General features: G+C 44.2%; 1 protein-coding gene across 1 annotated transcript in view; it reads left to right on the top strand.

Annotated features, from left to right (window-relative positions):
• LOC149315414 (protein-glutamine gamma-glutamyltransferase 2-like) overlaps window positions 1–20,712 on the top strand; it is a 58,985-nt gene extending 38,273 nt beyond the window's left edge. The window contains exons 7-13 of the mRNA XM_089513422.1: window positions 2,297–2,432; window positions 3,548–3,651; window positions 5,810–6,049; window positions 7,170–7,439; window positions 13,188–13,348; window positions 14,296–14,432; window positions 15,794–20,712. Coding sequence (XP_089369548.1) covers window positions 2,297–2,432; window positions 3,548–3,651; window positions 5,810–6,049; window positions 7,170–7,439; window positions 13,188–13,348; window positions 14,296–14,432; window positions 15,794–15,950 — 1,205 coding nt within the window. The 3' untranslated portion in view covers window positions 15,951–20,712. The remainder of the gene's footprint in view (window positions 1–2,296; window positions 2,433–3,547; window positions 3,652–5,809; window positions 6,050–7,169; window positions 7,440–13,187; window positions 13,349–14,295; window positions 14,433–15,793) is intronic.
• Window positions 20,713–22,225: the final 1,513 nt, after the last annotated feature.

The raw sequence follows: 22,225 nt of genomic DNA, 5'->3' as shown, positions 1-22,225 counted from the left end.
GTGATACATACCAGAATGTAGACTCCCTCCAGGAATCCAAATGGAATATGATGAGGATGGCAAGAGGCTCAGCCATGGAATATCTGGCCAGGAGTCAGGAGCCAGGTGCTTGCCATTGTCTTTTGAGACTGAGAGAGTGTGACTTGCCCAAGGCCATCCAGTGGGTTTCATGCAGGGAATTGAATCCTGGCCTCCAGAGTTATAGTCCAACTCTTAAACCACTACACCATACTGTCTCTCCTTACTAAGCCTTATTCTCTTTTCTAAGGAGTCCTGCCTTCTCTTGCTTTGCCCAAAGTACATCAGTCCCAGTTTAGTGATCTCAGATGATGGAGACATTATGAAGGGCATACACACACCAATTGTGAGAGCCAAGATGATGTAGTGGTTTGAATGTTGGGTTGCAATTCTAAGAGACCAGGGTTCAAATCCCCTCTTGGCCATGGGAATCCACTGGGTGATCTTGAGCAAGTCACACTCTCTCAGCCTCAGGGGATGGCAAAGGCAAGCCTCTTCTGAACAAACCTTTCTAAAGAGTTTATCACACAGGGGAAATCCCATGCAAAAACAGGGGTTTGCATTGGGAAAAGCCCGCAAAAGTGGGTTGATTTTTCACATGACATCGTTGTTAAACTAATGTTAACCCAAACGGAAAGTGGAGGGAAAGTAGACAAAAGCTGCTCCTTTTTACTTTTGGGAAGTCATGAAAATAAAAAGGAGTGGCTTTTGTTTACTTTCCGTTTTGCTTAACACAAGTTTAACAACAATGTGTGTGAGAGTCCACCCGCTTTTGCAGGTTTTTTCCATCTTTTAAATCCCATTTTTGAACTGGATTTCCCCCATGTGATAATAAATAATAATAAATAAAACTTTTATTTGTATCCCGCTTTTCTGTGATGAGACAATCAAAGCGGCTCACAACATATTAAAATCCACATTTACAAATTTATGTCCCAAATTCCGCCCCCCCCTTAAAACAGGATTAAACAAGTTACAATTAAAACATCTATTAAAAACACAATGAAATACAGCAAGGACAGAGCAGGGGCTGATCCATGATGCGGGGGGCAGTCATTCTGCGGCCAGGCACTTTATTCAGGAAAGGCCTGCCAGAAGAGATCCGTCTTGACAGCGTCTTTAAAGCTGTCTAAGCTGGCAATGTGACGAATCTCGTCCGTCTGTCCGTCCGTTCCATAGTTTGGGAGCCATTGCAGGGAAGGCCCTCTGGGAGGGAGCAGTTAGTCTGGTCTTTAAAGGCTGCAATGGATTCCTCCCAGAGGACCTGAGTGTATGAGGCGGATTATATGGAAGCAGGCGATCCCGCAAATAGGTTGGACCCAAGCCATGTAGGGCTTTAAAGGTTATAGCCAACACCTTGTTCTGTGCCTGGAAACTAATAGGCAGCCAGTGAAGAGATTTTAAGATGGGTGTTATTCGTTTTACTTTTGGGATTTCAGCAATAATGCGTTTCTGATATCACTTTATTTGTGCAATTGTGTGTGATGTTCATTTGAATAATTCCTCGCCATTTTCACTTTATTTGCAGGATGCTTTAAACGTGCTTTAACCTCTCTTTAATGCCGAAATTAGCCCCAGTGTGATAAAATACCCCAATAGGTTTGCTTTGGGGTCACCATAAGTCAGAACCAACTTGTAGGGTCATAAGATAACCAGTCCCAATTTTTGGGGCTTCGTCTCATTTGTCTGAGTCCTCCAAACTACGTCTATTTCTGTTGCAGAATGATTTACCCAGCCACTGCAGGCAATGCAAATACTGGGTGAAAAGGGTGGAAATATTTGTTCCCTCCCATAGCAGGGATAAAACTGTGGAAATCAGTCCTCTTTGCGCGCAAGGACGCAATAACTGAAGGCTTGCATGGCTGGTCTGGAGGCAGCCTCTCACCTCTGATCTTCTTTTCACTAAGGATTTATCCTACCACCCCCATCCTCAGAGCAATTAGGTTAATGAAGAGAAGTGCTTACACACAGGTTTGGAAGCATCCCTGCCACACATCACTTTACGATTTAGATTATATCTTATCTTTGTTATAGTTAGGTATTCTGTTATAAATGTAAAGGGGGGAAGGAGGGAATTATTTGTACTGTATTGTATTGCATTAGGGTTATATTGTATTTTATATATGTATTGGCTTTATTCTTGTATTATTGCATCGTATTTTATGTATTTGCTTTAGCACTGTTGTAAACCACCTTGATCTTTGGAAAGACAGTATATAAATAACATTTATTATTATTGTTGTTGTTGTTATGATTATTCTCCTTTCTCCTTCCCTAGTGCTCAGGGCCCTGGGCATCCCCAGCCGAGTGATCACCAACTACAACTCTGCCCACGACACCAACGGCAACCTGATCATAGAGCAGTATCTGGACCAGAACGGAAAACTGCAGCAGGGGAACCGGGAACTCATCTGGTGAGTGGAGGACCGAGCCGGACCCCCCTTGTTTGCAAATGCAGGCTCTCGCTGTAATATCGCCTGCTGGGATTAATTCTAAAATATTCTAGCAAGTAGTGGGATCAAGTCACTTTTAAGAAGTCGCTTTCCAAGCACTGCTTGTAATTCAGTGGTAACTATGATGGGAAATGCGGTCTAACAATGCCGACAGCTTCAGGTTCCCTACCTGCCAGATCTCAATGTAGGGGCTGACACTGAGTTTTGCTGGACCTGTAGTACGCAAGTCTCCATCAACAATAAAAAAGGCTATTGTACCTAACCGGGTGTATGCAGGAAAAAAGAAAGAAGTTAGGTAATGGTAAAAGTAATAAATGCTATAACAAGGATAGTGTTAGAATCCTAGGGTATTCTATCAGGTGTATGGTGGGTGTGGATGATGGGGGATGGGATGTGCTTTTGCTAGGCTGGTAGAGATAGAGCATGTAGTTGTTAGTGGAGCCAGGTGGTGCTTATCTAGTGGCCTTGAAGGTCTTGCTCTGGGAAGCTTGGTATGCAGCTTTCAGTTATGGGAGAAGAGGAGCTGAGGGGGGAGTGATGGAGGATGGGAACCAGTAAGGAAAAGGAGGGGTTTTCTGCATGGGCTTTTGGCTGGGGAGGAGTGATCCAGCTGGGGGGATTTAGCTATTGGTTTGGCTGGGAGGGGTCAGTCTCAGCTATGAAGCTGAGTGATGTAGAATTGCTGATTCTGGAGCTATCAATCAAGTGCTGTTGATTTATCAATCAAGCTGACTGGTTGATTGTCCAGGATTCTGGTCTCGCACTCTGACAGATATCAACAATGTTTGTTAGATGTTCAGTTTTCATTAAATGCAAAGGTATGTCATGCAAACTTTGTTTGACATAAAGGATCTAAAACACACACTTTGAGGATGCAATTTCAGTGTGCCTTAAAAATGATAATCAGTTTTTGTTATTATCCAAGCCCTGAATCTGCTCATCCCAATGCCTGGGAAGGAGATACAATGGATGAGTCCCTAAAGATAGGAAAGGTGAAGCTTAGAAGAAGGAAAGCAATTGAAGGTCTGTCCTGGCTCCTAACTTTGTCTCTGGCTTCCTTTCCATGCTTTCTACAGGAATTATCACTGCTGGGTTGAATCTTGGATGGGCCGCCCAGATCTTCCGGAAGGATATGATGGATGGCAGGTTTTGGACCCAACGCCCCAAGAGAAAAGTGAAGGTAACTATGTCCAAGTGCTGAAGCCTGGAAGAAGTCCTTGGGAAGTCCTGATGTTCTCCTGGGAGTCCCTCCACACACTTTATCAGAATCTGATTTTTTAAACTTAATTGTATATATTATCTGCCTCTCTTCCAGCCTGGAATTCAAGGAGGCTTACAGCCATTTAAAAACACAATACACTGGGCTCTTGGTATCTCTTGGGTTTTGTTCCTGGACCTCCCATGGATATCAAAATCCAAGGATGCTCCAGTCTCATTATATACAGGCCTCATTCCCATTACCTTTTAAACTGGATCGCAATTCGGTTTGAACTGGTTCAAATGACCCTGGTTCCCACTGAAATAGAATCGCTGAAGCAATTCAGCAATGGGGGCCATGCACTTGACGCATTTAACCTGCGTCTTTTTGATGCTGATGTTTTCCGCAGATAAATCGATTCTGCGCAAGTGTGAGCCAGATGCGGACTGGAATCAATTTAAATTTGCTCTTTGGCCGGCTGGAGCGGAGCCATTTGAAACCGATTCATTTATGAATGGGAAGCACAAGTGGGTTATTTTACAGGGAAAACGTGCAATTGAGCCAAATGTAGTGGGAACCACACTCTGCTGTCAAATTAATCAATTAATTTGGATCGCAAACCGTGTTTTTTGTAAGTGAGAATGAGGCCACAAAGGGGCAGCAGAATGATTTCCTTTATATAAAATGTCAAAATCAAGGTTTGCTTTTTGGAATTATTATTTGAGCATCCATGGATTTTATTATCCACAGGGGATCCTGGAACCAAAACCCAGCAGATAACAAGGACCCACTGTATAACTAAAAACCACACTGTTAATACAAAAGTTAAACCGCAATTGAATCTTTGTTCTGTTTTTTTAAAGACCAGTTAAAAACACAAGTTTGTACATTTAAACCATAATAAAATAGAAACACACCCCACCCGACTCCATTAAAAGCTCCATCTGCCACAACATATTAAAATCCAGATGCATCCCTAAGTAAAACGTCTGTCAAAAAAGGCTGGTGGAAAGACAGTGGGGAAGGAGCCAACCAGTCCTCCCTGGGAAGGAGGAAAGCCATGTGGTCCCATGACCCACAAGTTGAACATGAGTCAACAGTGCGATGCGGTAGCTAAAAAGGCCAATGTGATTTAAGGCTGCATGAATAGAAATATAGGCCCAGTACAGACGGGCCCTTTGTGTCGCGCCCATGATGTGCTAGGGTTGCTCGGGGGCGGGGCGTACACATGCCCTGCAACCCTAGCACTCCATGGGTGCACCACAGCTGAGCAACGCCAACCAGACGGGGCACAGCTGCGCCGCTTCCAAATGGGGTGGCGCAGCTGTGACATCACCACACCATCTCTGGTGCTTTGCTGCGTTGCAGCAGCGCCTGAAAATGGAGCCGCTTCTGGGTGCTGCTTTTTTGCTGCACAGCAGCACCACACAATTAGTTTGCTGCGGCGCTCCTGCAGAGCAAAGAGAGGCGCCGGGGAGGCGCCTCTTTTTGGTGCTCTGTACCACCCCAAAGATCAAGGAAAGTCATAGTGCCACTCTATTCTGCTTTGGTCACCAGAATTAAAAAAGGATGTTGACAAACAGAATTCCTTGATTGAGAGTTCCTGCATGGCAGAATGGGGTTGGACTGGGTGGCCCTTGTGGTCTCTTCCAACTCTATGATTCTATGATTCTATGAACGTTGGTCCTAAACTCTAGTCAATAGTATCTGCTGGACTGTGAAATGGAATAACAATAATTGCCTCCATCATCTCCAGCCATCATGGAGTTGTAGTAATCCAGCACATCTAGAGGTTGCCAGTTTTGGTGAGACTGCTCCAGGTCCATACTTTGGATGTAGAAAGTTCCAGCTCTGTTTCCAGCTAAAAGGAACTTGGGGATGCTCTGGCCAGCACAAGATCAATAGCCAGATAGAGGAAAGCATATCTGCCATGATGGTCCAGCAGTCTTCTTGGCTTAAGGCAGCTTTGCTCCTTGCCAAAGCACCATCTGCGGAGGCAGGCTATGCAGATGTACATGAGGTTATTTTTGGCCTCTGTGTTGGAGGTTGGATTAAATGCCTCTTACACTCCTGCATTCCTTCCTTGCATATGGTTTCATGCTCACACTAAATGTTGACAGCCCCCTTCTTCACCTGGCAGGTGTTTACTGCTGCGGCCCTTCACCTGTCAAAGCCGTCAAGGAGGGAGACCTGCAGCTCAAGTACGACGTCCGGTTTGTCTTTGCCGAGGTCAACGCGGATGTGGCATATCTGATGCTCCAGAGCGACATGTCCCGCAGAAAGACCACGTACGCCACCGTCGTGGGCAAGAACATCAGCACCAAGAGCGTGGGCAGGGACACCAAAGAGGACATCACCCACCACTACAAGTACCAGGAAGGTGGGCAGAGCAACTTCACCAGGTGCCATGAAGGGTGTGCGTTTGTGTGTGTTGGGGAATACAAGATCCCAGGACATCCAGGTTGTGTATGTGTGTCTTCAAGTTGCCTGACAACTTATAGTGACCCCATGAATTTCATAGGGTTTTCTTAGGTAAGGAATCCTCAGAGATAGTTTGCCAGTTCCTTCCTACAGCACCTGGTTTTCATTGGTGGTCTCCCATCCAAGTCCTAACCAGGCTTGACCTCACTAAGCTTCCAAGATCAGATAAGATCTGGCGCTTTCAGAGTATTTAGGACCTGTATTCTATTGTGTGTGTGTTTGTGCCTTCAAGTTGCTTGTCGATTTATGGTGACCCCATGAATTTTTCAGAGGGTTTTCTTGGCCAAGGAATCCTCAGAGGTGGTTTGCCAGTTCTCTCCTCTGAAATACTACCTACAGCACCTGGTATCCATTGGTGGTCTCCTATTCAAGCATGTTGACCCTGCTTAGCTTCCATGATCAGAGAGGAGCTAGTGTATTTAGGGCATTTAGGCCAGATTTTTTAATGTACAGTGGTGCCTCGGGTTACGAAAGTAATTCGTTCCGCGGCCGCTTTCGTAACCCGAAAGGCTTCGTAAGCCGAAAAACCCATAGGCGCTAATGGGGAAAAGCCGCGATTTGGTGCGAAAAAGCCGAAAAAAGCACCAAAAGTTTTTTCGTAACCCGAAAAAACATTCGTAACCCGGAACAATAATTCCCTATGGGATTTTTTCATATCCCGAAAATTTCGTAACCTGGGTATTTCGTATGAGAGTAACTATATAGAATCACAACTCGAGATAATTTGTCTAGCAAAATTATAGATGAAACATATGCAGTAAATGTTTAGAGGCTAAGCAACAGACTGCCCTGGCCTTCCTTCCCAAGAGGGTCTAACCAGGTATTCAACCCCTTGGTGCTTTCACCTGGTGCCATCCATACTACCCGCAAGCCCCTACTGATGCTCCTGGCATTTAGTAGCACATACTCTTGAGAGACCTGGGTTTCTGTGTGCAAGGAGTCCTGTTATGTTCCTGGTTCTGAGCACCAAACTGGTGCTGATAGAGAGTGACCACAGGCATTGCCATTTCCCTTAACAGACTCAGAGGAAGAAAGAGCCGTGTTCGAAAAGGCCCAGCTCCAAAAGAGCCCGCCTCCAGCAGAGGAAGGCCTGAAAGTCAAAATCAAAGCATCGGAAGGCATGGACAACGGCTGTGACTTTGACGTCTTTGCTCTCCTGATCAACAACACGCCAGAGGAACACCGCTGTCGCCTGATGTTTGGCGCACGAACGATCAGCTACAACGGGGCGCTGGGACCCGAGTGCGGATCCAAAGACCTTCTGAATGTCATCCTGGAGCCATATGCAGGTAAGGACTGAGACCAAAGCTCTGGGACTTATTTATTTTTTAATCAAAAAAGTTCTGGTCTCCAAAGCTAACTTTTCCAAGGCTTGCTTTGGACAGAAGACTGCTTCATGTCAGAGCCACTGCAAAGAGATTTTGAGCCAAAGGAACATACTTTTCAAGCAAGATTCAAGCCTAGAATGTTCTGCCAGGAGAATGGCAACCATGGGGAGCAAATTTCTTTAGGAAGGCTGATGCTTTATTATTTAGACTACCTTCTCCCTACCATGGCCAGACTGCTGCCACACTGCAGAATTAATGCAGTTTGACACCACTTTAACCACCATGGCTCAATGCTATGCAATCCTGGGGTTTATAGTTTGTGGTAACTCCAGAACGCTCTGACAGAGAAGGCTAAATATCTCACAAAACTACAAATTCCAAGATTCCATAGTGTAGAGCAATAACAGTTAAAGCAGTGTCAAACTGGATTCTTTCTGTGGTGCAGATGCAGCCTAGGACTCAAGACAAATACAAACAAAAGAACATAAAAAGATTAAATTAAAATCATACCAAGGCCTGAATCTTACTAGTTAGTCTCAGCTATAGCAGATGGATAAAGCAATTGCTGAATTGATTCAGTTGGATAATTCCTGTTCTTTCCATGGGTTGTCTTTAGTTGGGATGAACAATAGAACTCAATAGGTTCAGGGGTTAATGTTAAAATGCAGTTAAACTATCTTTACAATTAAAACCATTTCAAATAACTCCATTAAAAGGGGGGCAAGATTTTTTTAAAAGAAATCTCAATAGAACAGCACATTATTAAAAGCCCTGAAGTCAGTCCTTAGAACCTTGTTCAAATATAAAACTCCTATTTATTTCATTAGGTAGTTAGTTATCCCCCGCAACCTCTTAACTGAAACCTTGGCAATGGCACACCGAGGCTCGAATTCGCATCTTGACCCAGAATGCAGAGGGAGTGAACAATTTCCTGTCCTTTGCTGCTCCAAGTGAACAATTTCCTGTCCTTTGCTGCTCCGAAGCGTCATCTGCTATTTCACCCAGTATTATTGTTATTATTATTATATAAGAGCACAGAGCATGGCGGGGGTTGGACTGGATGGCCCTTGTGGTCTCTTCCAACTCTACGATTCTATGATTCTATGACAATGGGGTTGCATTATATGAGTCTGGCAGAGGAAGAGTCTTCTCAGATTCCATGCCGCAGCGGAGGTGGCGATGGAGGAGGCCGTTGCTGGAGGCAAAACCACAAGCATGTTCCTTCTGGCCTGCCTTGAAGGTGGGAAGCTTAATGGAAGCATTGTTCCCCAGCCTCAGACAGGGGCTGTTTGCTTTGGTCTGTTTCCAAGACTATCGCTCCTTGTTCCTGCAGAGCCCAGGTGTGCCAAGGCAAGGGCTTAGAGGGCATGAGTCTAGGCACTGCAAGATGGGGAAAGGCTGAAAGCCAGATCTGCACTCAGATGCATGGAGCAGGGCAGGTGGAAAATCTTCATTGATATGCAACTATGGAGAGGAATGGACAGCCAGGCCAAGACTAACAAAATGAATTTCAACAGGGATAAATGGAAGGCACTCTGTTTAGGCAGGGAAACTGAGATGTACAAATATGAGACGGATGACATTTGGCTGGAAAGTAGTTCATGGGGAAAGGGTCTAGGGGTCTTAGGAGGGCACAAGCTAAACTGGTATGGGAGGAGTTCAATGCTGAGGCGGGGGTAATACCATGAGTTACTGCACCGGGTGGTGCTACGGTGGAGATTATCACACAGAGGAGCAAAGCGGATTGCTCCCTTCCTTAACCCATAGTATTCGTGTGATTGGGGGGAAAGTTATCACAGTGGAACACACTTCTTCCTCAGAGTGTAGGGGAGTGTCCTTCCTTAGAGGTCTTTAAACAGAGGCTGGATGGCCATCGGATGGGGATGCTTTGATTGAGAGTTCCTGCATGGCAGAATGGGGTTGGACTCGATGGCCCTTGCAGTCTCTTCCAACTCTAGGATTCTATGATTCTACACCCTGCACTTGTCCTGTTCTTCTCCTGTCCATAAAGAGTAATGGACCCATCATTTGGTATTAATGGGGTTCCGTTCATACCAAATGACAGGTCCATTACCCTTTATGGACAGGAGAAGAATGGGATAAGCATGTGGGGGTGTGATAATTTGTCAACATCCTTTTTGAATTTTGGTGCCCAGAACTGGACACAGTATTATTCCAGGTGACTCCTGACCAAAGCAGAATACAATGGCACACTTACTTCCCTTGATTTAGACACTATACTTCTCTTGATGCCAAGGTCATGGGACTGCTGAACTGACTTTGAGCTGGATGAATGGCTCTTCCCTTTGTCCATATGACATGGAGAGAAGGAGAGGCCTGGCAAGTGAAAATGGCCTGAGCATGTGGAGTCAAAGAGACCTTTAGGAGAGGAATGCCAAAACACACCAAGCCAAACCACAGTGGGCTGTGGTTTAGCATCTTTTGAGAAGAGGGTGGGAAATTCCAGCTGCCCAGAAATGACTGAGGCAGGAATGTAGCTGTCTGGCAAGGGAAGAAGCTCATTCCAGAGTCCAGTCTAGGACTGTTTAATAATGAGCGGCGGTTTGCATGCCTACAGAGTTCACCCGGAGGTCTGCTTGGCCACCCCAGGCCCAGGGAAGAAGCTGGATCTTGCTAGAAATGTCCATGCCGTCAGAACCTGGCCTGATGGACCCCTTCCAATGAGGACTCACAAAAGAAACCCCAAGGGCCATCCAGTCCAACCCCATTCTGCCATGCAGGAACACACAGTCCAAGCCCTCCCCGGGACAGATGGCCATCCAGCCTCTCTTTAAAACCTCCAAAGAAGAAGACCACCATCCTCCGAGGCAGCAGCATCTTCCACTGTCAAACAGCCCTTACTCTCAGGAAGTTTTTCCTAATATTTAGGTGGAATCTCTTTAATAATAATAATAATAATAATAATAAGTTTTATTTATGTTTTCCTGCCTCTCCCGATGGATCGAAGCGGGATTACAGTCAAAATATATAATACAATAAGATAATACAACAATACAATAATTCAAATAACAATTATATAAAATCAGAGTATAAAACAACGAACTATCTAATAACATGCTGTGTGCCGATCCCAATTAACGTCCCAATTAATGTCCTGAGGTAGCCTTCTGTTTGAGAGTGATATTCTTTATAAAGAGTCAGGGGGGTATGCTAATCGGAAGAGGTGAGTTTTCAACACCTTCTTGAAGGCATCCAGAGTAGAGATAAGTCGGATCTCTTCTGGGAGATTGTTCCAGTGCAAAGGGACCATGGCCATAAGTGCTCTTTGCTGAGTGGTTGTTAGACTCACCTTGGGATGCTCAAGTAAATACTTCCCAGTTGTTCTGAGAATGCAGGGCGGATTGTGTAGGAAGAGGCATTCCCTCAAGTAACTCCGGCCCAAGCCATGTAGGGCTTTTCCTGTAGTTTGCATCCATTGCTCCATGTCCTAGTCTTTGGAGCAGCGGAAAACCAACTTTCTCCATCCGCAACATGACACCTCTTCAGATATTTAAACATGTCTGTCTCTTAACCATCTCTTTTCCAGGATAGACATAACCAGCCCCTAAGCTGATCCTCAGAGGGCTTGGTAGTTTCCAGACCTTTCACCATGTTTCGGCCTCTGGCTTCTGGAGACCTCAGCTTCTTCTGAGCAGCTTCTTCTGAGGTGAAACATCAGTTAGCAGAGTCATCCAGGTCCAATCTGGGAACACAAGGAGGAGACTGGAACAATTGATCAGCCTTTTTAGAAACTGAATAAACTTTATTATCAAATCAATTTACAAAAAAAGTCAAACAAAACACTTATAAAATAAATAAAATTAATTTGACTACAAGTATAATGAATATACATGCCTACATGGACCCCTTATCCCTTTCCCAGCCTCATTGTCTTCCTGCACTACTCTGTCAATGGTCTCCAACTTTAACAGCCATTTATGCCTCTATAGCTAATCCATCTTTTACAAACCAGCCTTTCTACATTTTATAACTTAATTAACCATAACAATAATTATATAATCAACATTCCTCTATGTAGAAATGATTTCCTATCTAACAATCAATACCTACCATCACATTATCACCAGTTCTTTTTTCCAAACGATTAACAAAAGGTTGCCATGTTTTCAAATCTGTCTGCGTTGGGTATCCTTTCAACCGATTGGCCAATTCAGCTGATGTAGCCGGCTCCCATATTTTTTCTTCTCAATACTCAGGATATCCTTCTGTGTCCAATATTTAGCATGTAATATTCTTGCTGCTGTAATCATAGAACAAATTAATATACAGTCGGCCCTTCTTATACGCTGATTTTTTATACACGGATTCAAGCATACACAGTTTGAAAATGTTAAAAAATTAATATCAAACCTTGATTTTCCATGTTTTATAAGGGACACCCTTTTGCCATGTCATTATATTTAATGGGACTTAAGCATCCACAGGTTTTGTTATACACGGCGGATCTTGGAAGCAAACCCCAGCGGAGAACAAGGTCCACTGTACTGTGTTCAGTCTCTAATTTCTTACTAAGACTGATCAGCTTTGACCTCATCTAGAAATGGCTGACAACAGGCTGCAGGTGGGTCAGACTGGTTGCCTTTAGCCCTGTGGGTCAGAGAGATCTCACTGTCTACCGTTTTTCCTATTAAGCCTCCGCTGTTGCCGGATTGTGTCTCAGGAGCATTGTTCGTTTGGCTTTGTCTTGTTTTTCCAGCTGGTCCTCTTTTGTTCCTTTGCTAGGAGATCTCAGCATCTGCTGGCCCCAGAAGTGGTCACTTGTCCATCAAAGTTGGCTATTTCTTTTTGCTCCTCTTGCAGGGTTTGTGATGTGACAGGAGCACCACATAGAATCACAGAATCATAGAGTTGGAAGAGACGGCAAGGGCCATCCAGTCCAACCCCATTCTGCCATGCAGGAATTCTCAATCAAAGCCTCTGCTTAAAGACTTCTAAGGAAGGAGACTCCACTACACTCTGAGGGATTCCTTCTCTATGGATGTATGGAACGGAACTGGGGAAAGTGGTTGCTTATAGGGAACATACATAACTCCCTTGGTGAAACAGCTCCACTGGATGCCAGGAAAAGAGATTCCACCTAAACATTAGGAGGATCTTCTTGACAGCAAGAGCTGATCAAGAATGGAACACACTCCCTTGGAGATTTTGGTGGAGCCTTCTTCCTTGGAGGTCTTTAGGCGGAGGCTGGATGGCCATCTGTCAATGGGGGTGCTTTGACTGAGAGTTCCTGCATGGCAGAATGGGGTTGGACTGGATCAGGGCCCTTGGGGTCTCTTCCAACTTTACAATTCTATGATTCTATGAATCCAAGAGTTGGAAGAGATCCGAAGGTTATCCAGCCCAATCCCCTGCCATGTAGGAAGACCCTTGGGGTCTCTTCCAACTCTGTGAGAACTCTATGAGTCATGGGTCTAATCCTCACTGCAGAAACAATGCAGTTTATCGCTTGTTTAGGGGATACAGATGGACCATGAAAGTTCTCCATGTACCAGGAAACATCCACTGGGATCGATGGGTCATAACCAACACTTTATTTTGTGCCCAGATACAGACCAGCAGCTAGTAAAGCTGTTGCAAAAAGGGCTTTGTGTGATCTCTGTAGTCAGTAATCTCTGACTTGGGAAGCCAAAGCCAGCTTCAATTGTGCTCTTGCCCCCCAACCTCATGTTGCTTTTCTTTCCTTCCCAGAGAAGACGGTCCCCTTGCGCCTCCTCTATGAGAATTACGGTCACTGCCTGACACAGGACAACATGATCAAGGTGATGGCCCTCCTTATGGACCATGACACCCAAGAGATTGTCGTTGGCGTCCGGAACATCTACGTCAAGAACCCGGATATCAAAGTCAGGGTAAGGATGAACTTGGAGTTTCTGGGGAAGGGGTTGATCCTATCCAACTTGTGCAAGGTCCTGATAGAAAAGCTAAAAGATGTCACATTTTGTGATCAGATAGGACTGTTTAACAAATTGTCCTTTGGCATGAAGAAAAGAGGTCCACCAGGCCATTGTTGTTTGTTGTTGTCTGCCTTCAAGTCATTTCCAACTTATGGTGCCCCAAGGCAAACCTGTCATTGCGAGTTCAATGGCAGCAAAAGGGCTCAAGCTCGACTCAGGCTTGCATCCTTCCGAGGAGGTCGCTAAAATGAGGACCCAGACTGTTGGGGGCAAATTAGCTTACACTTTGTAAATCGCGTAGACACTGTTAGTTCAGTATGAAGCAGTATATAAATGAAGCTGTTTTTATCGCGGATATTCAAGTCCCATTGGTTATAATGGCAGTGCACCCGCCACATGCACCATTTTGTCCCTCCTCACTTGCTGTCTGCGAAGGACCAAAACCATGGACTCCAAGTCCACAACAGGGAGGGACGAGTGTGTGTGTGTGTGTGTGTGTGTGTGTGTGTGTGTGTGTATACATACACACACACACAGTCCATTATTAGTTGCTCTATTTCTATTTTTTATTTAGACCGGCCTTTGGATTTTAAATATAGAGCAGTAGTCAAGTGGTATGTTGCATTTTTTTTAATTTAAATTTTTTTTATTGGAAATTATCTTTTAAATATGTTTCACCTGTTTCTAATCATTTTAAAATAATGTCATTATTTAATATCTGTTTTAACTTCTGTAAACTAATGTTTTAGCGTAATCTTTGTTTTTTGTTTTTTTAAAAATATTGTGTACCACCATGAATTCTTTCTTGGGAGAAAAGTGGGATGTAAATTGTAGGACTGGAGGGTAAGTTCTTGCAGTCCTTGTCCCTCGCAACCAGATCTCCTTCTTCCTTGCAAATGCAGATCCTGGGGGAGCCCATGCAGAAGCGGAAGATGGTGGCTGAGCTGACGCTGACCAACCCGCTCCCGGTCCCACTGAGCGGCTGCGTCTTCACCATGGAAGGAGCCGGACTCACGGATGGACAGAAGATCCAGGAGCTGTAGGTCCCTTTCCCTCTTAACAGTTCTTCCAGAATCCACAAGGATAGCAGTTTAATGGCCATGGATCCATCCTATATGGAAGCATGGGATGACTAGTTTTGGAAGCTATTTAGGATTCTCTGTAGTTTGCAGCGCTGGTTGGTTTAAACCAAGATAGTGTAAAACATAGTTTAAGTCAGGTGGTGTAAACCATACTTTAAACCAGGTTGGTGTAAACCAGTGGTCCCCATACTGTGCCCTTTAAGAGATGAAGACTTCAGCTCCCAGAAGCCTCGGCCATGTTAGCCAATACTCTGGGATTCTAGGAGATGAACTCCAAAATCTCTTAAAAGGTACAGTTTGGGGACCACTGGTGTAAACCATAGTTTAAACCAGGTTTGTTTTAACCAGTGGTTCCCAAACTTTGGTCCTCTGGGTATTTTGGACTTCAGCCAGGGACGTAGCTAGGATTTTAGGAAGGGGGGGGTCCAGACTAAGTGCCACCATTATAATGGGGCTTGGGTATGGCGGCGCAGCAGCACACACCATTCATTTTTCTAATGGAAGGGGGGGTCCGGACCCCAAGAACCCCCCCCTTGGCTACGTCCCTGCTTCAGCTCCCAGAAGCCCCAGCCATCTTGGTCAAAAGTCAGGAATTCTGGGAACTGAAGTCCAAAACATCAGGAGGACCAAAGTTTAGCAATCACAGATTTAAACCATAGTTTAAACCAGGTTGGTTTCAGCCATAGTTCAGACTGGGTTGGTGTAGCTTAAACCAGAATGATGTGAACCACAGAATCATAGAACCATAGATTTGGAGAAGACCCCAAGGGCCATCCAGTCCAACCCCATTCTGCCATGCAGGAACTCACAATCAAAGCATTCCCCTTGACAGATGGCTATCCAGCCTCTGCTTAAACACCTTCAAGGAAGGAGACTCCACCAAAATCTCCAAGGAAGGAGTTTGTTCCACTGTTGAAGAGCCCTTACTCTCAGGAGGTTCCTCCTAATGTTGAGCTGGAATCTCTTTTCCTGGAGCTTGCATCCATTGCTCCACTGTGTCCTAGTCTTTGGAGCAGCAGAAAACAAGCTTGCTCTATCCTCAGTGTGACATCCCTTGAAATACTTAAACAGGGCTATCATATCACCTCTTAACTGTCTCTTTTCCAGGCTAAACATGCCCAGATCCCTAAGTCTTACCCCATAAGGCATGGTTGCATAGTCTGCAAGACCTGAGCAGGGTTGCTGTTGACAGGTTGACTTGGAGGTCTCTCATCCATAGCATCAAAATAAGTTGACGTTGCCTTGACACCAGTTAACAACAACAAAGAGGCAGCTGTGCCACACTGTTGATCTTTGCTCTCATCATGTCTCTCCCCAGTGAATCCCCCATCGGTCCAGGAGAGGAGGCCAAAGCCCGGGTGGACTTTGCACCTCGACAGTCCGGTCTGCGGAAGCTGGTGGTGGACTTTGAAAGCGACAACCTGAAGGGGGTGAAGGGCTACCGGAACGTCATCATTGCCCCTCTGCCCAAGTGAAGCCAATGACCATGAAGGGAAGAGGGCTCCTTCTTCATTTGCCCCACCTGAATCCTTTGCAATGAGCCTCGCATTCAGCAAAAGGGGAAGATCCCAGGAGCAAAGGAGACCTGGAAGAAGCGCTTAAGACATGGACGCTTGAAGCCCAAACCAGTATGGGTAACATTGCAAGCCACCAATCTCCTCCGCTGTGAAATTCTTATTCTTTCTGGTGTTCACTTAGAAGCGGAAGCCGGTGGCTGCTTTGTAGGGTCTTCCAAAATTTCTTTCTCATAGACGAAACAAAAACCACATTTGTCTCCCCTCTGCAAGAAACTCCTGAAATACGGCACAGTTTTCAAGGACTGTTTGGCATGAAAAATGTGCCTTTGTGCACAGAAAATTGTGTTTTCTCTACAGAAAAGCATGAAAAATTGCTTTCTGCACAAGAAAGGCTTTTTTTCCTGCACAAAAATGCCCAAATGCATAATTTCATGTTGCATAGGTCCTGAATGTGACAGTTTTCAGCCAACCATGATTCTTCTTGTCAAGATTTCCCCAACACTCAGGAAAACAATTTTTCGTCTGTTGTTCAAATACTTTTGCAAATTCTTCCAGTCCCTATTAGATTGTATGTAACGGCCTTTATTTAGACCTGCAGAAATGAGGCAAAATCTAGGACTATTCCAAACTACAAGAGGGTTGGAGGACATGTGATTTTCAAGTGCTCCTCCAGGTCTTTGCTATTTTAACCCTACAAGTTCCACCTTCCCTTCTCCGGTGTTAGTTTTCTGTTTTCAGGGAAATGGTTTGCATGGGAAATGTATGTATTTGTGAAATATTTTCCCTGTGTCCAAATTTCCCAAAGTATTCTAGTAGATTATATTTTTCTGTGCAGAAAAACACATGGCTTTCATTTGGGGGCAAATTCCTGGGCGGAAAGAAATGTTTCCTGCACCGGAAAAGACAAAAAGACAAAACACCGTTTCCTGCTGCGTTTTCTATGCATAAAATGTGGTTTCTGCATGAAAAATAAATAAAACGAAATTAGTGTTTCTCTGCCTGGAAAAATTCTCCAGAACATTCAGATACAGGTTGAGTCTCCCTTTTCCAAAATGCTTGAGACCAGAAGTGCTTCAGATTTTGGCTTTTGGGGGGATTTTCTAATATATGCCTCTCCATAAGGAGAAATCTTGGAGATGGGATCCAAGGCTAAACACAAAATTCATTTATGTTTTGTTTGCACCTTATGCATCCAAGACAAAACTCAACATTCATTTTATGTTTCCTCTACACATTCTAGACGTAGACTGAAGGTAATTTATTACACAATTTTCAAAAATAATGTTGTGCATGAAACAAAGTTTGTGTTCACTGAACCATCAGGAAGCAAAGGTGCCATTTGTGCGAACAGTGTGGGATTTGGGAATATTTCAGATGTTGGTATTCTGGATAAGGGAGACTCAACTTGTGATGGGAGAGAACTGTGCAAATGCCTTGCTGGTTTATTATTATTCCTGGTGGGATTTCAGTTTAGGAAATGAAATGAGCAATAACCCATATGCTTTCTCTCCCCAGCTTAGCATGCCATTTCCCCCCCAACTCAGCATGCAAAAATCACCACAAACCGTGCATTTGGGAGACCACACTCACCTTAAAGCAGCCATGGGAATTGTGCAGCCCTCCAGATGTATTTGGACTGCAACTCCCAGCATTCTGCACCATTGGCTTTGCAACAGTAACAGTGGCTGCTCCATACAAACTGGACTTTTGGAAGGACACTGAACTTGCCATGCCATCCAGCTTATGCTCTTCAAGAAGCAGATTCAGGTGGATGAATCCGTTCCGGGTTGTAATCAGAACTTTAAGAGAGCTGCCCTCTTTTGCTGTCCATTTCTATTTTTATTGTGTATTAAAGGTGCTTCCTTCTTGTTGTTGTTGTTGTTGCTGTTGACTGCCTTCAAGTCGTTTTGACTTATGGCCATAAGTCTTGTCACAAAGTTTTCTTGGCAGGTTTCTTCAGAGGGGTTCTGCCATTGCCATCCTCTGTTTTATATTGCTTTATACTGTTTTAACTTTGTGTTTTTAAATGGATTTTTTAAAACAGAAAACAACTTTTGTATTAATAAGGGCTTTTTTAAAAATAGCTGTCCTGTCTTTTAATGCCTCGTGAGCCTCCTTCCGGTGGGAGAAAGGCACAATAGAAGGGAATGAAATACGCCATGAATAATTGCCCAGGCTGCTGAACTCTCCTTGTTGGGAGGATGGGGGGATAAAAAGCAATAGATAAATAACAAGTAAAATCAAATAATGAGTAAATCTGATCCCCAAGAGATGTAGCTCAGCACCATGCCTAGTTCTCTTTAAAGTTCGGACTGTAACCCAAAGTGGCCAACATGGAAGCCAACCACCAGCCCTGGTCTTGTTACTGTGAAGTGTAAAGACCTTCAGCCTTGGTTTGTCTCTGGTTCATGTCGCTTCAATGTAGTGTTGCCAAGTTTTCAAAATATGCAGGATTATCGCTCTGAACAAATTTGTGTTCCGCCTTAACACTGAATGAAAGTGTTGCTTTCAGTTAACCTTGTTGTTGCATGCCTTCAAGTCATTTCCGACTTATGGCAACCCTAAGGCAAACCTATTGTGGGGTTTTCTTGCCAAGATTTGTCCAGAGTGGGTTCACCTTTGCCTTCCCCTGAGGCTGAGAGAGTGTGACTTGTTCATGGCCATTCACTGGACCTCCATGGCCAGCAGAGACCCCAAGGTTAATCTGGTCCAACCCCATTCTGCCATGCAGGAAGACACAGTCAAAGCCCTTCTTTGTGACAGATGACCATCAAGCCTCTGTTCGGAAGCAGGCTCCAAAGAAGGCAACTCCATCGCTGTCCAAGGCAAAGAATTCCACTGTCAAACAGCTCCAAGGCAGTGATGTATACAACTGTAAACCACTGTTGAACTGCTCTTGTATTCAGGAATTTCTTCCTAATGTTGAGCTGGAATCTCTTTTCCTGGAGCTTGCATCCATTGTTCTGGGTCCTATTCTCTGGAGCAGAAGAAAACAAGCTTGCTCCCTCCTCAATATAACATCCCTTCAAGTATTTAAACAGGACTATCATATCCCCTCTTAACCTTCTCTTCTCCAGGCTAAACATCCCCAGTTCCCTAAGTCTCTCCTCATAGGGCTTCATGGTTTCCAGGCCCTTCACCATTTTAGTTGCCCTCCTTTGGACACATGGCTCCAGTTTCTCAACATCCTTTTTGAACTGTGGAGCCCAGAGCTGGACACAGAATTATTCCAGGGGAGGCCTGACCAGAGCAGAATACAGGGGCACTATGACTTCCCTTGGTTCAAATCCCTGCTTGGCTATGGAAACCTATTGGGTGACCTGGGACAAGTCACACTCGCTCAGCTTCAGGATGGCAATGGCAAATCCCCTATGAGCTAATCTTACCCCCACCACCACCCTCCAAAACACCATAATAGCTTCACCTCAGGACCACTATAGGTTGGCAATGACTTGAAGGCACACAACAACAACAACAACAACAGAGTAGATGCATGCAATCAGTCGTTCAGCAGTGAGTCAACACACAGGTAAATCCCACAAATCCTATCTACTTGGAACTAGAACAACATGTAGGCCCTGAGATGCATCTACACCATAGAAATATTGTAATCTGACACCACTTTAACTGCCACAACTCCTTCTTGTGGAATCCTGAGATCTGTAGTTTGGTGAGGAACCAGTACCCCTTGGTAAAAGCTAAAGACATACAGATCCTAGGATTGCATAGGATAGAGCTCGAGCACTTAAAGTAGTGTCAAACTGCATTATTTCTACAGTGCAGATGCACCTCTGGATAGGTTTTCTTCCTTGGTACTGGGCTGAGCCACAATATTGACTTTGGCTGTCCTTCCATACAAACCAGGGACAAGCGACTCATCTTTCCAACTGTCCCAATGTGGCAGGGAGATTCCCAATTAATTGTTTGCCATCCCACTTTTCCAGCTGCTTTTAAAATGTCCAGTTTCCCTTTCCACCTCCCGCCTTCCCTCTTTATCTTCAGCTTACAGTAGGACCTTTTTCTCCGCTGGTTCCAGGACCCTCCAGGGATAACAAAATCCATGGATGCTCAAGTCCCATTAAATGCAATGGCAGAGCAAAATGGTGTTCCTTGTATAAGATGGAAAATCAAGGTTTGCTATTTGAAATTTATACCATTTTGGGGGGGGAGGGTATTTTCAAGCCATGGAAGCTTTTATCTGAGGATAAAAAATCTGTGGATAAGATGGACTGACTGTACTTTACTTGCTGCAGACTTGCCTTCCCTTTAGGCTCAAGCAAGAGCAAACTGCTGCAGACTCTGTTGTCTCTTCTTCCATATTAATATTTGCTATCATGACCATGTCTCTCTGTTTTCATCTGTGAAATATCGGAGGGTATGTGGTTCTAACGGTGGTCCATATCTCCTTAGCAACTCTCCTAGATCATTCTCTTGCAAACTTCCAAAAAGGTTTCCTTATTATTATTATCGTTTTATTATTATTACTTGTAGAATTAAATAATGTGAGCTCTATTAATATGTGTGACGATGTCTACAATGAAATTGTATATAATATATATTACGCCGTGATATTTGTGCCTAATCTTGAATGCGCAGAGAGAGCGGTTTATGTGCTTCGCTAACGTCTTTTGCAAAGACTGTTTTTCCCTAAAGACGGATGTTACTTTGATGGGAATTAACTATGCAAACACTGAATAAAGAGTTTATTTTTCACTGTCAAGATCAATGCGTGGCTTTTCTTTAGCCAGATTTCAGGCCGCAAAGGACTCTTCCAATGCTACTGATGGCATGGACCAAGTCTTTGGCTGTTGTTTTGTATTGCATTGCATTGTATTCCAGGGTTACACACCTGAGCATGGCACCAGATATGTCTCTTCCACAGCTGGCACCTGCAGCTGGCATGGATGCCAGGACCTTTACTGTAAAGTATATGTTGGGCAAGCCATTGATGCAGTGTTTAAAAAACTGCACTACAGCTCCCAGAATCCCCAGCCAGAAGAAGTCCAAAAATTAATTTCCCCAGTCTTTGTATCACGCATCAGAAGACTAGGCTGCCAAGAAAGCTTTGCGGTACAATTGCTGGGTTTCTTATTTAGCTAATTGGTTTGGGTTTAGATTTTGGACTAGAGTTCCCATTATCCCCAACCCAGCAAAAGGTTTCTTTAAAAAACTTTCCCAAGCTTTGGTTTACTTCGGGTGTGTATACACAGACACACACAGACACAGACACAACATGGGGTTAAATTTTGACTATTATCCTATTATTATATATCATAGAAACATTATTATTATTGTTGTTGTTGTTGTTATTATTTCTTACCCGTGGATTGAGGGGAAGAACAACAAAAATTAACAGACGAACGACATCCATTAAAACACACATCAATTTAAAGTACCAATAAGATGTACTCATATTAAAACAATCCCCATTTAAAATCCGTCATTTAAAATTCATAGTTTAAAAATCTTGCTGGAATTGGAGGGTTTTGTGAGACACCAGCATTCTTGAGAAGGCTCCAGACCTTGTAAAACTACAAATCCCAGGATTCCATAGCATGGATCTACAGGACTTGATGGCAGTAGAATTCAAAGATATAGCTGTGTTAGTCCGTAGAAGCAGTCTGTAGAGAGATCTTGTAGCGCATTTGAGACTAACTGAAATACGAAAGCTCCTGCTGCCAACTTCAAAACAGATGAAAATGCCCTTTTTAAAAATCTCAGCAAGGGAAAATGTGGGGTTCATGCATTTGCTTCTGCTTGGAGCAGAGTTGGAGGGCATGGCATTTCATAACCAGCTGGCACTGCCAAGAATGCCTTCTTCCTTTAGATTATCTTCCTACCTCTTTAAGAAGAATCAAAGGGCATTTGGGCCCTTTGAACATTTGGGCCCAAGGCAAGAACCGGTGTCTTTGGGTGAGCCAAAATCCGTCCTGTTTATGACAACTGTATCCGTCACTATTGAGAGCATTGATGCAGCTTGTCACTGCCGTAACTGCCATGGCTCCATCCACAATATAGAATTTTAGGATTTCTAGTTTGTGGTGGTACCAGAGATCTCTGACAGAACGGCTAAATGTCTCACAAAATTACCAATCCCACAGCATTGCACCATGGCAATTAAGGCAGAGTAAAACTGCATTAATTCTGCAGTGTGGATGCAGTCTCAGTTTGGGCGACTGCAACTGGAATCTGTTCAGGATATTAATCATCCTAATTTGAACATTAGTTCTCAG

Source organism: Sceloporus occidentalis, unplaced genomic scaffold (genome assembly GCF_023333645.1).
Source record: "Sceloporus occidentalis isolate IW3139 unplaced genomic scaffold, rSceOcc1.0.p SCAF_3, whole genome shotgun sequence".
In the NCBI taxonomy this organism is placed as follows: domain Eukaryota; kingdom Metazoa; phylum Chordata; class Lepidosauria; order Squamata; family Phrynosomatidae; genus Sceloporus; species Sceloporus occidentalis.
The sequence above is the reverse complement of the archived record's forward strand: the minus strand, read 5'-3'. Positions and strand labels throughout refer to the sequence as shown.